This window comes from Geotrypetes seraphini, chromosome 2 (genome assembly GCF_902459505.1).
Source record: "Geotrypetes seraphini chromosome 2, aGeoSer1.1, whole genome shotgun sequence".
NCBI classification, from domain to species: domain Eukaryota; kingdom Metazoa; phylum Chordata; class Amphibia; order Gymnophiona; family Dermophiidae; genus Geotrypetes; species Geotrypetes seraphini.
The window spans coordinates 49,909,776-49,925,189 of record NC_047085.1 but is presented as its reverse complement, the minus strand read 5'-3'; the positions used below and the strand labels follow the sequence as shown (position 1 = coordinate 49,925,189).

At 43.4% G+C, this 15,414-nt stretch overlaps 1 protein-coding gene across 1 annotated transcript in view; it reads right to left on the bottom strand.

Moving 5' to 3' along the window:
- Nucleotides 1-15,414, bottom strand: part of EIF3H (eukaryotic translation initiation factor 3 subunit H) — a 217,611-nt gene that overhangs the window by 24,869 nt on the left and 177,328 nt on the right. Inside the window, exon 5 of the mRNA XM_033934865.1 lies at nt 4,938-5,087. Coding sequence (XP_033790756.1) covers nt 4,938-5,087 — 150 coding nt within the window. The remainder of the gene's footprint in view (nt 1-4,937; nt 5,088-15,414) is intronic.

The window sequence follows — 15,414 nt, the reverse complement described above, 5'->3', positions numbered from 1 at the left end:
CGGCAACCAGTGCATGCAGCTCACTAACCCTCCTGGCAGAGGTGATGGCAATGAGGAAAAGCACCTTCCAAGTCAGAAATTTGAGTGGAGTAGGGGCAAGAGGCTCAAACGGAGGTTTCATGAGGGTAGATAAAACCACATTCAGGTCCCAGACGACTGGAGGAGGCTTCAGAGGTGGTTTGACATTGAAGAGGCCTCTCATGAACCGGGAAACCAGGGGATGAGCCGTAAGCGGTTTTCCGAGGATAGGCTCATGAAACGCAGTGATGGCACTGAGGTGGACTCTGATTGAGGTGGACTTGAGGCCAGCATCGGATAGAGAGAGCAAATAGTCCAGTACAGTTTCCACCGCCAATGAGGTGGGATCGTGGTGATGCAGTAGACACCAAGAGGAGAACCTGGTCCACTTCTGATGGTAACATTGGAGGGTGGCCGGTTTCCTGGAGGCATCCAAAATGCGGCAGACAGGCTGAGGCAGATTCTCTGGAGAGGTCAGTCCGAGAGAAACCAAGCTGTCAGGAGGAGCGAGGACAGATTGGGATGTAGTAGAGACTGATGCTGCTGCATAAGTAGAGTAGGAAACACAGGAAGAGGAATGGGCTCCCTGGAGCTGAGCTGGAGCAGGAGGGAGAACCAGTGTTGGCGAGGCCACCGAGGAGCGATGAGAATCATGGTGGCTCTGTCCCTGCGGAGTTTGAATAACGTCCACAACATCAGAGGCAGTGGAGGAAAGGCATAGAGGAACCGATCCGTCCAGTCGAGCAGGAATGCATCCGGGGCCAGACGATGAGGAGAGAAGAGTCTGGAACAGAACTGGGGCAGCTGATGGTTGTGAGGAGCTGCAAAGAGGTCCACCTGAGGAGTGCCCCAGCGAGCAAAGATGGAGCGGAGTATGGGAGGATCCAGGGTCCACTCGTGAGGTTGAAGGATGCGGCTGAGATTGTCGGCCAGGGAGTTCTGTTCGCCCTGGATATAGACAGCCTTGAGGAAGAGACTGGCCCAGGTCCAGATGCGGATGGCCTCCTGACAGAGGAGGGGAGATCCGGTGCCGCCTTGCTTGTTTATGTAGTACATGGCGACTTGGTTGTCTGTGCACAGGAGAAGAACCTGAGGGTAGAGAAGGTGCTGGAAGGCCTTGAGAGCATAGAACATGGCCCTGAGTTCCAGGAAATTGATGTGATGTTGACGCTCCTGATGGGTCCAGAGTCCCTGGGTGCGAAGATCTCCCAGGTGAGCGCCCCATGCATAGGGGGAGGCATCTGTGGTTATGATCGTGGAGTGAGGGGGTAGATGAAAGAGTAGACCCCTGGAAAGATTGGAGGAGTTCAACCACCATTGAAGAGATTGCTGAAGAGACGATGTCACAGAGATGGGATGAGAAAGAGGATCCGTGGTCTGTGACCATTGGTTGGCCAGAGTCCATTGGGGTGTCCTGAGGTGGAGTCGCGCCAGAGGAAGCACATGGACCGTCGAGGCTATGTGTCCCAGGAGGACCATCATTTGCCGAGCTGGAATGGAGCGACGAAGGAGCACCTGACGGCAGAGGTGGAGCAGGGTCCGATGGCGGTGTGAGGGGAGAAACGCCCTCATCAGAGTGGTGTCGAGGAAGGCTCCAATAAACTGAAGTCGCTGTTTGGGAAGCAGATGCGACTTGGGGTAGTTGATCTCGAACCCCAGGAGGTGGAGGAAGGAGATGGTGTGCTGAGTGGCTTGAAGCACAAGAGGAGACGTAGGTGCTTTCACTAACCAATCGTCCAAGTAGGGGAACACCTGGAGGTTGTGGGACCTGAGAAAGGCCGCCACCACAATGAGGCACTTGGTGAACACCCTGGGCGATGATGCGAGGCCAAAGGGTAGCACTTTGTACTGATAGTGACGGTGCTGTACCTGAAATCGAAGGTAGCGACGTGAAGTCAGATGGATTGGAATGTGAGTGTAGGCCTCTTTGAAGTCTAGGGAACATAGCCAGTCGTGTTGAGAGAGAAGAGGGTAAAGCATGGCAAGGGAGAGCATTCTGAACTTTTCCTTGACCAGACACTTGTTGAGGTCCGGGAGATCGAGGATGGGACGGAGGTCTCCTGTCTTCTTGGGAACCAGGAAGTAGCGGGAGTAGAATCCCTGACCCATTTGGTCTGGGGGTACCTCTTCGATGGCATTGAGAAGAAGGAGGGATTGGACCTCCCTCAGGAGGAGAAGGGATTGGGAGGAGTGAGAAACAGACTCTATGGGAGGATTGTCTGGTGGAAGAGTCTGGAAGTTTAGAGAGTAGCCGTGGCGAATGATGTTGAGGACCCACAGGTCTGATGTGATGACCTCCCAACGGCTGAGGAAGAGTTGAAGGCGTCCTCCGATCGGCTGAGGAAGAGGTAATGATGGTGGGAGACTGGCTATGCCCTGGAGAAAAGAGTCAAAAGGGCTGAGATGGTTTTGACGGAGGGAGAGGCTTGGCAGGTTGGTGGGACTGTGAGCGAGCCTGAGTTTGATGCTGTTGACGAGGTCGGCGAGGCTGTTGTTGAGGCGGGTTGAGAGGTCTGGCCGAGAACCTGCGTTGGTAGGAAGACTGCTGTCTGTAGGGGCGAGCAGGTGGAGTCTTCTTCTTAGGTTTGATCAGAGTATCCCACCTGGTCTCGTGTGCCGAGAGTTTCTGGGTGGTTGAGTCTAGGGACTCCCCGAAGAGTTCATCACCAAGACAAGGTGCGTTAGCCAGGCGGTCTTGGTGATTAATGTCGAGGTCAGAAACTCTCAGCCAGGCCAGGCGCCTCATGGCAACAGCCATTGCAGATGCTCGAGAGGTCAACTCAAATGAGTCATAAATGGAGCGCACCATGAATTTCCGAAGTTGGAGTAAACTGGAAATTTGTTGTTGAAAAACAGGAACTTTACGTTCAGGAATGTATTTTGTAAGGAGGAGAGTTGTTGCACCAGATGCTTCATGTAGAAGGAGAAGTGGAAGGTGTAATTATTAGCCCTGTTGGCAAGCATTGAATTTTGATAAAGGCGCTTGCCAAATTTATCCATCGTTTTGCCCTTTCTGCCAGGAGGGGTGGAGGCATAAACATTGGAGCCCTGGGTTTTCTTTAAGGTGGACTCCACTAGAAGAGATTCATGGGGTAGTTGAGGTTTGTCGAACCCCGGGATAGGAATGACCCTGTACAAACTATCCAGTTTTCGAGGGGCTCCCGGTACCGTGAGAGGGTTTTCCCAATTTTTGTAAAAAGTTTCCCTTAAGATGTCGTGGACGGGTAACTTCAAAAATTCTTTGGGGGGGTTGCTCGAAGTCTAAGGCGTCGAGGAAAGCCTGGGACTTCTTAGAGTCGGATTCCAATGGGATAGAAAGAGCCGCCGACATCTCCTGTAGAAATTTGGTGAATGAAGACTGTTCAGGTTTGGAACCGGTATCAACCATCGAGGGTTCCTCGTCCGTTGATGAAGCCTCATCATCGGTACCGGGTGGGGATTCTTCCCATAAGTCCGGGTCCCTGACGTCGGTGTGTGCAGGACGGGACGGTGGTGTGGATGGCTCAGTGTGGCGAGTCTTAGAGAGATTTGCCAGAGCGCATCGAGGCGGTACCGGGGGAGGAAGATCGGTGCCGGTCCCGGTCTCGAGGGGACCGGTGTCGGTCTTGATGTCGGGGAGGGTCGGCATCAGAGCGTGGTTGCATGGGAGGATTGAATGGTTCAGCCGCGAGCACCGGCATGGACGTGTTCAACGGTACCGATGGGGTCGACACCGGTGGTATGGTGCGAGGCTTGGGCCGGTCCGGTACCGGAAGGAGTGGGGCAAACATTGCTAGCAACAGGCGTTGGAGTTGCTGCTGTAGTTGCTCCAGCAATTGGCTTTGGAATATGGCCGCAATGCGGTCATCCAGAGGAGGCACCGGTACCGCTTTTTTCTTTTTCGGTACCATAGGTGCCGCTCCATGCCCCAGCGATGAGGAGGCCGATGACGAGGCACTCACCGAAATCGGGGCGGAGTGTTTGCGGGGTCGGCGTGATGCCGGAAGGACTGGCGTCGCCGCTGTGGCAGGAGGGCGCTCAAGGGAAGTGGAAGGCTTCTTAGCTGGCTTACCTGGTGCTAGCGACCCCGAGGAAGGATCAGGCGTCGTCGTAGTCGGTGCCGACTTTTGCGGTGCCGTCGACGGCGCGGCCGATTCCATGGCAGATCCGGCACCGAAAAGTATATTCTGTTGGATCTGTCTATTTTTTAATGTACGTTTTTTCAGAGTAGCACAGCGGGTGCAGGTGTCAGCCCGATGCTCTGGACCCAGGCACTGTAGGCACCAATTGTGCGGGTCAGTGAGAGAGATCGGGCGTGCACACCGCTGGCACTTCTTAAAGCCCGGCTGAGGGGGCATGAAGGGAAACATGGCCTCCGCAAAATCAAAACCGGAGGCCTGTTTGGTGGCAACAGGCCCCGCTGGGGCAGGCCTGAAAAATAAAGAAAAAAGAAAAAGAAAAGTTTTTTTTTTTTTTGAACGGAAAAGAAACCCGAAGGGAAAAAGAACAAAAAAGCAGAAAATTTTGCAAGCGGGAAGGCAAAAATTAGATTTTTCAACAGCCGTTGAAAACACATGCGTCTTCTTCGCTCCGCGGAAACGAAGAAACTGGGGACCACGCACTCCTCCGTCGGGCGGGAAGGCATTCGCGCATGCGCGGTGCGGCCAACTAGAACTTTCTAGTTAAAAGTGTCCGTACCGGGGCTCCGTCGGTGACGTCACCCATGCGTTAAGAATATGCTGCCTGCTTGTCCTGGGATAATAGAATCTGCTGTGAAATTGCATTTGAAAGCACTGGTGCTGAATAGCTCAGTGTATACTTAGGTGCTGAAGCCGGTCACATTAATTTGGAAAGATAATTAATCAAATCCAAATTTATTTATATGTTGCAACTGGGATAGAAAAATGTTTAAAGGAAGTGTTAAAAGGAAGACCACTTACCTACTAGACAGGCTGAGCAGTTCATGTTTCTCTGCCACTGTTGACTTCTTATCCAACTCCCATATCAAGACATTGATTAGGTGAGAATTCTTAATCACAATTGGCACTTCTTCAAACATGTGCTCAAAAGCAATGCTTGCTTTTTTTAATCTGTGAAGAGAAGAAATATATATATTTTAAAATTCATTGTTATGTAGACAGTCTAACAATGTGATTTCCTTTCACAAGCTTGTTAGTCTTGCAATGACAAGAAGCTGACTGGGTACAGCAAATGTTCATCAGATTATTTTTGATTTATGGGCAGAATGAGAGAATTGCTCTTGCATAAACAGTGATGTGATAATGTTTTTGCACATCTCCCCTCCCCTGACTTCCCCTGGTTTTGCATATATGTCACACTGAATGGTTTCTGATTTTAAATGAAAAGAAATATATGAGAAAGTGAACTAGGAGACTGGGCAGCCAAATGTGAGCAAGTGCAGTGATGCATGTGGGAAAGAAGAACCCAAAGAATAGCTACATGATGAGTCACCACCCAGGAAAATGATCTAGGTGTCATTGTTCATGATGTGTTGAAACTCTCTGCTCAGTGTACAAACAGAAGATTAGGTTCCTACCTTGCTAATCTTCTTTCTGTTATAAGACTTAGGATTCTGTGTCATAGCTGTTGCTTCCCATTAGTCATGAATCTGAAGAAGGGTGTCATTCAAAACTCTGAACTCCTCCCCTTCTGCAGTAGAGAACAGCTCCTTCTTCAGTTAGTACCAAAGCAATCAAACTCCACTGAAACAGAAGAAAAGAGGAGGGGCACAGGGAACGTCCCTGTCCACAAACCATATTCTGGTCTGCTCTGTAACTTATGAGAAAAGAACAATGAACAACAATTAGCAATCAACACTGAATAACAAATTAAGCACATGAGTAGCTAGGAACCAACCTAAATGCAACTAGTAGGAGCCATAACAAACACCCCAAAGGAGAAAGTGAATGGAAGCCCTCATATGTTCCTATAGTGTTGTCTCGGTTAAATCTTAGAAACAGGAGAAGAGGTCCCAGGATGGCCATCGGCAATGTACGAGGCAGAAATCAGGTGAATCAAAGGTCTACACAGGGTGGGACTGTACAGAATCCTATGTCCTATAACAGAAAGAAGATTAGCAAGCTAAGAACCTAATAGGGAGGAGGGTGGGATTACATTACTACTTCAAATAGGAAAAGGTTATTGAAAGAATCTATGTATTTATGTTTTTGTTGACTAGTTATTGGATGGATGGGTGGGCGGGTTTAAGTGCTCATGTATATCTGTAAGATGAATTTGCTTTTCTTGATTTATTATATGTTTATAAACTTTGTATTGCACTGTTGATATATGGAAAATCAATAAAGATAAAAAAAAAGAACCTAATAGGATTCTGTACCCAGTCTAATTTTGGACCAGGGCAGGAGTTTGATGCAGGTGTTTCATTTTTTCTCGCTTGTTTCAAAAGATTCTGGTGGGACTTAATTCCAATGTCTCAGCTCCAGAGGAACTTTTTGTAAAGGAGCTCTGTGAAGCCATGGCAGGAACCCTCTACAATCCAGATAAGTTTTTTCTGATTAACTTTATTTGGACACTTTTGTTTACTTTGGAAACACAGATAAGTTTTTTTGATTATTATTTGGACACTGCTTATTTTGTAAGTTTGAATATCCTGAACTTTTGAATTTTATTAAGTTCTAGGGGGTTGGGTTTTTGAAAGGTCTTTTTTCCTTCTTTTCTCCTCTCAACACTCACACTGAACATTTGTTTCACTGGCAATTTTTTTATTTTTTTTTAATTTTAATTCTTTATTGATATTTTATCCTTTTTGACAAGACGTTTAGTCAAAAACAAAGAAATAATACAATATCAGTTTTGACATCTTTGAAAAAACTACATCAAGTACACAAGATAAACAAATATAACAGGAAACATCCTTTCATAAATTTAAAGATTCAGAAATAAGCCCAGGAATCATATATACCGGTTTGTATAATTAGTCCTTAATACGAGGGGCCACAGCTGTGAATTTAACTGAAAATTTCACTTGTTAATATATACAAAGGAAAATAAATAAGTGGCCGGCTGGGCTCTAAAACTTTACTTCACTGAGCTGATACTGGAGTAGGAGATCTCACGAAGTTACTACACTTTGCTCTTTGGCAGAAATGAACTTTGACAACTGTTGCGGTTAAAAAAACCACATATCGATTCCCTTGATAGACCATCACACATTTACAGGGTATCTTAGAATGAACATCGCACCTAACTGCAAGGCCTGGGGTCTCAAAATTAGAAACTGTTTTCTTCTCTTTTGGATAGATCGTGACACATCTGGATACATTCTCACTATTTTTTACATAAATGGAATATCTTTGTATTTAAAAAACAGCTTAAGCATCCATTCCCTGTCTGAATCAATGGCAAATTGTACAAGCAGTGTAGCAGTTGCCGGTGCCTCATTATCTGATCTCTCCGGGAAATTTGTTAGATCCAAACTATCAGCAGATGAATTCTGCTGGTTTGGATTCTGAGCCTGAACTCTACTTGGCAAATAATAAATTTTTGAGAGACGCGGATAAGAGGACTCAGGAACTTTCAAAACTTCACGCAAATATTTCTTAAATGTATCATGCGCTGGTGTAAGTGGTAATTTTGGAAAATTTGTAATCTGAAGATTACATCTCCTGGTCATGTTCCCACTATCCCTAACCCAAGTTAAGGCCTGGGATTCCACAGTTTTTACTCTGGTTTCATGTCCATCAACTTTGTTTTCCAGGCAAGATAGTCTATTTTTGAAATCCAAATTTTCTGAAACAAGCGTAGTGTAACGTGCTGTAAGTTTCTGCTTTTGAGTCCCCAAAGAGAGTTGCGAATTGGATATTGCTTCCCAGAGTGTTTTCATATTAAAGACCTTGGGTCTTTGCATGGGTACAAGCCCTAATCCAAGACCCTCTGATGAAGATAAAGTACCTGTAACCTCAACAGGAGTTTAAGGAAATCTTTGGGGATTCGCTGTTTCAGTTCCTCCGAGTGCTCCGATGGCTGTTTTGGCTTCTCTACTCCCCCTGAAGAGTCGGCCACCGCATTCAGCTGGTCGGGAAAGAGAACACTCAGGGGCGTTTCCTCCTCCGACTTCTCTTCCAATGCCCCAGGGCGACTCAGAGGACTCCGCTCCTCCAGAGATAGAGATGTATCCTCAAGAGAGAATGCCGACGCGTCAGCTTGCGTGCTTCTTGCAGCCGAGGAATTTAACTCCGGTTCACTTGTTCGAGCACCTCGCTGGACCGCTGCCACCAAAGATGCCTCTGGAAAAACCTGGAGTTTAGGTTTCCATTTCACCATGAAAATGGTAAGAAAGGTTTCTCCCCAGCAAGTCCGTGGCATCTCAGCTCCAGCTACCCCCCACCATCTTAGTTAAGCTCAGCCCCCTATCCCTCATTGGCAATTTTTGATTGTAAATTTGCATTGGACTAGATGATGTACGGGGCAGGCCTTATTTAGGTTATTAACCTGGTGCTGGTCACCTATAAGTTTCCTGCCTGGGGCTTGAAAAGTATTTATTAATTATTTATTCTTTTGCTTTTTGGCCCATATCGATTTGTCCCTTTACTAATTTTTTGGTATCATTGCCATGTTTGTTGTAAGAGGGGACTTGAAGTTTTGCCAAATATTTGTTTTGTTTGATATTATTAGTTTTGGCATATTTTGGTTAGTTTTTGGCCAACTCTATTTTAAAAATAGGAGAGGTGAGGATGATTGTAAAAACAAAATTCTATTTTAGCCATATGGCAGTGAGACAACCAGGTGGCAATGTCAGACAGGCAGGCTGAAACTCTGGTGTGGGTTTCAGTAGAGATATTTGGCGTAGAGGTAGATCTGGGAGTCGCCAGTATAGAGGTGATACTAGAAGCCTTAGGAGGAGATCAGCACTCCAAGTGAGCAAGTATAGATTGAGAAAAGGAGTGGTCCTAGGACAGAGCCTTGAGGTATACCAATCGATAGTGGGAAGGCTGTGGAGAAGGAACCACAATTGCATACACTGAAGGTGCGATGGGAGAGATAGGAAGAAAACCAGGATAAGGCAGAACCCTGGAATCCCAGAAAGGACAGCTTATCAAGGAGTAGGCGGTGATCAACAGTATCAAATGTAGCAGACAGATCGAGAAGGATGAGGACAGAGTAGAAGCCTTTGGTTCTGGCCAAGAACAGGTCATTGGAAACTTTAGTAAGGGTAGTTTCCATGAAATGTAGTGGGAGAAAGCCTGACTGAAGCAGATCCAGAATAGCATGGGATGAGAGGAAGTCCAGGCAATGGTGGTGAGCAGCACATACAAGTAACTTGGATAAGAAGGGGAGGAGGGAGATAGGGAGACAGTTGGAGGGACAGATGGGGTCCAGTGAGGGTGAAGTGATTTACCCTTTCTAGTTAGAAGAAGGGTTTCCTCTATAATGGGGTTCTGAGACTTTTTCTCTTAGCAGTGCCTTTGATCTAGTAGATCATGATATCTTGTTGGGATGTTTAGACACAATGGGGATCTTGGGCAAGGTCTGGAAATGGTTCCAAGGATTCTTGAAAACACGATTCTATCAAGTGATCAGTGATGGAAACTATTCTCACCCTTGGAACAAACCTTGTGGCGTACCCCCAGGGCTCCCCGTTGTCACACACACTGTTTAACATCTATATTTCCCCGCTTGGATATCTATTGCATAGTTTAAATTTGAAATGTTACATATATGCTGATGACATCCCTATTCTGTTTTCCTTTAAACAAGTTTACTGTGGAAGTCATAAATCAGATATCATCCATATTATCTCAGATAGAGCAATGGACTATTAGCTTCAGGCTGAAACTCAATACAGAAAAGCCAGTCCCAATGATAAAATAAAAGAAACATTGCTTTGTCTTAATGGACATGTCTATCCAATAACCAATTCTATAAAAATTCTGGGTATAATGCTTGACTGTCAACTGACTTGGATCAATCATACAAATTTGGTGGTACAAAAATGTTTCTACAAATTGTGGAAATTACGGACCATTAAAAAATATTTTGATCCAGTGTCTTTTAGACTATTGGTACAATCATTGATCCTACCCATTCTGGATTATTGTAACATCATTTATCTGGGATCTTCTCAAAAGATTTTAAGAAGACTGAGAATAATTCAGAATACTGCGGTTCGATTGATACTATCGATTATTGCATTGGCTAGCGTTGGAAGCAAGAATACTGTTTAAGTTTTCTTGTATTTGTTTTAAGCTGATTTCAGGAGAGAGTCTCCAATTTATTTGTTCCCTCACTTTGAATTTTATAGACCATCAAGGATTACAAGAAGTTCCAGCTTATTTACCTATCCCAAGCCAAATGGTGTCAGATATAAGACCTTTTTTGAAAGGACCTTAGCGTTTCAGGCAGGCAAACTACAATGTTGGCTTGGTGAATGTTTTCATCAAGCCATATCGTACTGTTCTTTTCGAAAATTAGTAAAGTCTGCTTTGTTTGACAAATTTATCACTTAATTAGGTCTTTTTAAGATTGTAATTATTTTTTTAACCTTTAATTCTGGTTTTATCCTATGATATGTATGTACTTCGCTGATTGCTCAGTTTCTCATGGTGTAGAACTCTTGGGTAATGGTGGTATAAAAGAATAAATGTATTATTATTATTATATTATTATTACTAATAGCTCTATTTAACTTCTATATTGTTATTTGAACTTAGCTTCCGATTAATGTGACATGCACACAGCATTTTGGAATATAGTTGATAAACAGTGGGGTTCCCTAGAGGTCTGTGCTGGGACCGCTGCTTTCTTAACATATTTACCAATGATCTAGAGATGGGAATAACTAGAGAGATAATAAAATTTGCTGATGTCACATAGCTGTTCAAAGCTGTTTAATCACAAGAGGACGGTGAAAAACTGCAAGAGGACCTTGTGCGACTGGGCATCAAAATGGCAGAAGATGTTTAATATAAGCAATTGCAAAGTGATGTGGGAAAGAGGAACCCGAACTCTAGCTACATGATGCAGAGTTCCATGTTAGAAGTCACTGCCCAGGAAAAGAATCTAGGTGCCATCGTTGAAAATACGTTGGAACCCTCAGCTCAATGTACGGTGGCGACTAAGAAAGCAAACAGAATGTTAGGAATTATCAGGAAAGGAATGGAAAACAAAGATGAAAATGTAATAATGCCCTTGTATTACTCTATGATATGGCCACACCTTGAATATTGTGTGCAATTCTGGTCACGGTATCTCAAAAAAAACCGATACAGTGGAATTAGAAAAGGTACAGAAGAGTGAAAAAAGTGATAAACGGGATGGGACGACTTCCCTATGAGGAAAGTTTATAGCGGCTAGGGCTCTTCAGCTCGGAAAAGAGATGGCTTGGGATTGATATGATAAGAGATCTATAAAATACTGTGGAAAGGAAAGATATAAATTGCTTGCTTACTCTTTCCAAAAATACTAGGACTAGGGGGCACGCGCAGAAGCTACTAAGTAACTGATTTAAAACAAACTGGAATATATTTCTTCACACAACATGTAACTAAACTCTGGAATTCATTGCTGGAGAATGTGGTGAAATCAGTTAGTACGGGCAAGGTTTAAAAAAGGTTTGGTTAATTTCCTAAAAGAGAAGTCCACAAGCCTTTATTGAGATGGCATGGGGAAATCCACTGCTTGTTCCTAGGATAGGCAGCATAAAATCTGTTTTACTACTTGGGATCTAGCTAGGTACTTGGGACCTGGGTTGGCCACTACTGGAAACAGGATACTGGGCTTGATGTCCCAGTATGGCAATTAAGTTCTTATGTACATAAATGAAAATAAGGAAAATAAAAAAAAATTGACCCAAATTACAAAAACTGTTGGAAAAGATAAGTTTTAAGACTTCTGGGTGAAGTATAAGAACTCATCCAAGAAGTAAAAACCATCCAAAGAATTGCAAGGTCTCAGCCAAGGTCAGTGTTCATGACTCCAAAATAAGAAAGAGATTGGGTAGAAATGGGAGAGTACCAAGGCAGAAATTGCTGCTATTCAACAGTAACATCAGTCTTTGTCTCACATTTGCAAAAGAACACCTAGATTACCCCTAAGCCTTTTGGGATAATAAGACTATGGACAGATAAGTTAAAAGTGGAACTCTTTGGACAAAATAGATCCACATCATGTCTGTCTTAAAACAAATACTGTATTCCACAGTAAGATCATCTTACCAACAGTCAAACATGATGGCAGTAGTGTGTTGAGGTAGGGATGCTTTGCTGCCTCAGGAACTGTTAAACTTGCCATTATTGAAGCAATAAATTCTGCACAGTACCAGAAAATTCTTAAGAAGAATGTCTGGTTATTTATCTATGAGCTGAAGCTGAAGTGTAATTGGGTTATGCAAAAAGACAACGATCCAAAACACAAAAGCAAGTCTGCATCTAAATGGCTGAGGAGGAACAAAATTAAAGTTTTGGATTGAACTATTCAAAGTCCTGCCTTGAACTTAATAGAAATGTTGTGGCAGAACCTGAAATTGACATTTCATGCATAAAAACCTATTAATGCGTCTGAATTAAAGCAGTTCTGCAAAGCAGAACAGTTATGTGAAAGACTGATACTTAAATTATAGGAAGTATTTGATTATTGCTGCTAAAGGTGATGCAACAAGTTAAGGGGGCATTTACTTTTTCATATGAATATTGAGCCTTGAATAAACTGTATTATGTATTTACTCAGGTTTCCTTAGTTTAATATTATATTTTAATTTAAAAGTCAGAAATCATTCAAGGTGGCATAGGTATATGCAATAACTAGGACATCAGGAGAGCACAAAAACTTTTTCACATCACTGTATTTTCTCCTAGAAACAGTTGTTTCAAAAGTAGAGTGCCAAGTATGAAATTTATATATAAAAAATGAGACACACATTTAAATAATTACATTACATTAGAGATTTGTATTCTGCCATTACCTTGCAGTTCAAAGCAAATTACAAAAAAGAGTTATAGAAGGTGGGTTACAAAAGAGGATCTCTGGTCATTTCCAGAGAGGGTAAAGAGTAGATCAGATTAATTCGGGGGGTCAGGGAGAAGATGGGAGGAAGGAAGGTACTCTTGGTGTTACGACTTTTTCAGGGATTTCTTGAAGAGTATAGTCTTTATTTCTTTTCTGAACGTCTTATAGTCTGGGGTTATCATCAGTAGATTGGAGATTTGATTGTCTAGTTTTGCTGCTTGAGTGGCTAGGAGGCCGTCATATAGTTTTTTTCCATTTAACTTTTTCGATTGGAGGGTTTGTGAATGGGGTGTGAGTTTCCTATGCCTGGTTGAGGTAGTTTGGATGAGGCGGTTGTTCAGGTAGGTTGGGCTGTCTCCGTTTATAGTTTTGAACAGTAGACAGTAGAATTTGCACGAGACACACATTTAATTAATAAGTGAGACATTTATTTGGGGGCCTATTTCCTAAAATGTGTTGGCTGTTTAACATAAGAATTGCTGCATGTTAACAATTAACAGAGTACTATCACATAACAGAGTATTTCCCCTGTTAAAGAGTTATCATGTAAGAGGACATGGAATGAGCAAAGACCGCAGCTACCAATTAACACAGAGGTAGTAATCACAAAGTTAACAATTAATTCAGCAGACAACATGATAGCTGTACCTCCAGAGGTAGCCTGAACTGTATCTGGCACCAAAATTGTTACCAAAATCTTCTCCAAGCTAATTATACAGCAAAATGCCAGGAATACATCTAACAGTTCATGCTGTGCAATAATTTTGGTACTTATGTATAGGCTTTGAGAAATTTTTTCACACCCTATGAATAGCCCAAAAACATAGAAGCCAGTGGCTGAGACCTTCTCAGTTCTTCTGTCCCCCTCTCCAAGATATGTAGCCGCTTACTAAGGATCTTTCTCCAGTCTTTGTTTATGGGGAAATAGAAGTTTGGTAAATCAGACCCTTAAGGTGCCACTGCAGTGTGATGGCATCCACTTGATAAATGAAGCAAAGAAGCAATTATCTCTTGGATCCTCACAGCCTTGCTTTCAACCCAGTCTCTCTCTCATACACCGCCCCATGTAGTTCCTTTCTTGGTTTCTCATATCCCTCATTCTCCTGCCCCTGGCCACTCACAGGCTTAGTATATCTCCCAGACTCCGTCTTGCCACTTGCTCCACTCACCTTGCCGACTGTAGTTTGCTTATGTTATCACTGAGCAACTGAAATATATTTGGAAGTATGAAATCCCCAATGCATCTGGGATTTGTTGCACTCTGACCGTGCAGTTACTGTCAAATTTAAGCATATTTAACAAAATAAATGTATCAAAATCAGGACTAAGAATTAATGGCCAGAGTTCCATTCTAGCTTTTCTAAAATAATGGTTTCTTTGACGAGAGATTTTCTGAAGCATGAACATTAAATGTTCTATGCTTAGCCACCTGAATTTCTAGCTGCTCCTGGAAAACCACAGCAGTCTCTATGAGAAACGATAAACTTCAACATATGAAAAAAGAAATGACAAACTTAATATGAATCCACCTAACAGAAAAAGAAATTCACTCACTGGTGGTTAGAGAACAGACCAGGTCAATTTAACATCACAAAAATAACTATTTCAATTTTAACATATCACAGAGTCACTGAAACCACAGTGTTTTCAGTATCCATACTTTTTCCCCAATGTAATCTTAGGTTTGGCTTGGGTTCTTGTACAGCAACGCTGCATGCAATGAGAGGATGCCAGTTAAGATACAGTAGAGCAAGCATCAGTGAGCACAAAAAAAGATGACTACTTCAAAGGAATCAGACATAAAAACCAGTTGCTCAGGGTGTCCTGTCTGCTTCTTTATCACTTTGGCAAGTTGAGTTTTACAAAGGTGCGTTAGGGCCTCCTCTTGAGCAGGCGGTAATTTTTCAGCTAGCGCGCGCTAATCCGGTGTGTGCACTAAAAACGCTAGCGCACCTTTGGAAAAGGAGCCCTAAATTACCATACTTCAAACACCAATTCTGACACCCAAGTCTTTCATCCAGTCTCTCAGGCCTGTTCCTACTACCTCCCTCTATATCTGATCCACATGTGTTTAAATTCTGCTAAAAATTAAACTGAATTCTTAGTACCCATTTCTGCACCGTTTTCATCTTCTCAACTTCCTTTCCGAGAGTATGACTTCCAAAACTGAACGCAGTATTTAAGGCAAACCGACTGTCATCTTTCCAAGCAGCTTTACACTATTAACCTTGATGTCATTTGAGATATTTACTCCTAGTTCTTTCTTGTTTGACTTGGCTTATTATGCTCAACATTAACTGCATCTACTATCAAGGCTGCAGTCATTGTCCCCGGCCACGCAAGTTTTGTCGCTGTCCTGGTCCCATTCCTGTAAGTATTGCCTTAACTGCACAAGCCTCGAACACGTGATTTTAAAGTGTTTGAGGCTTGTGT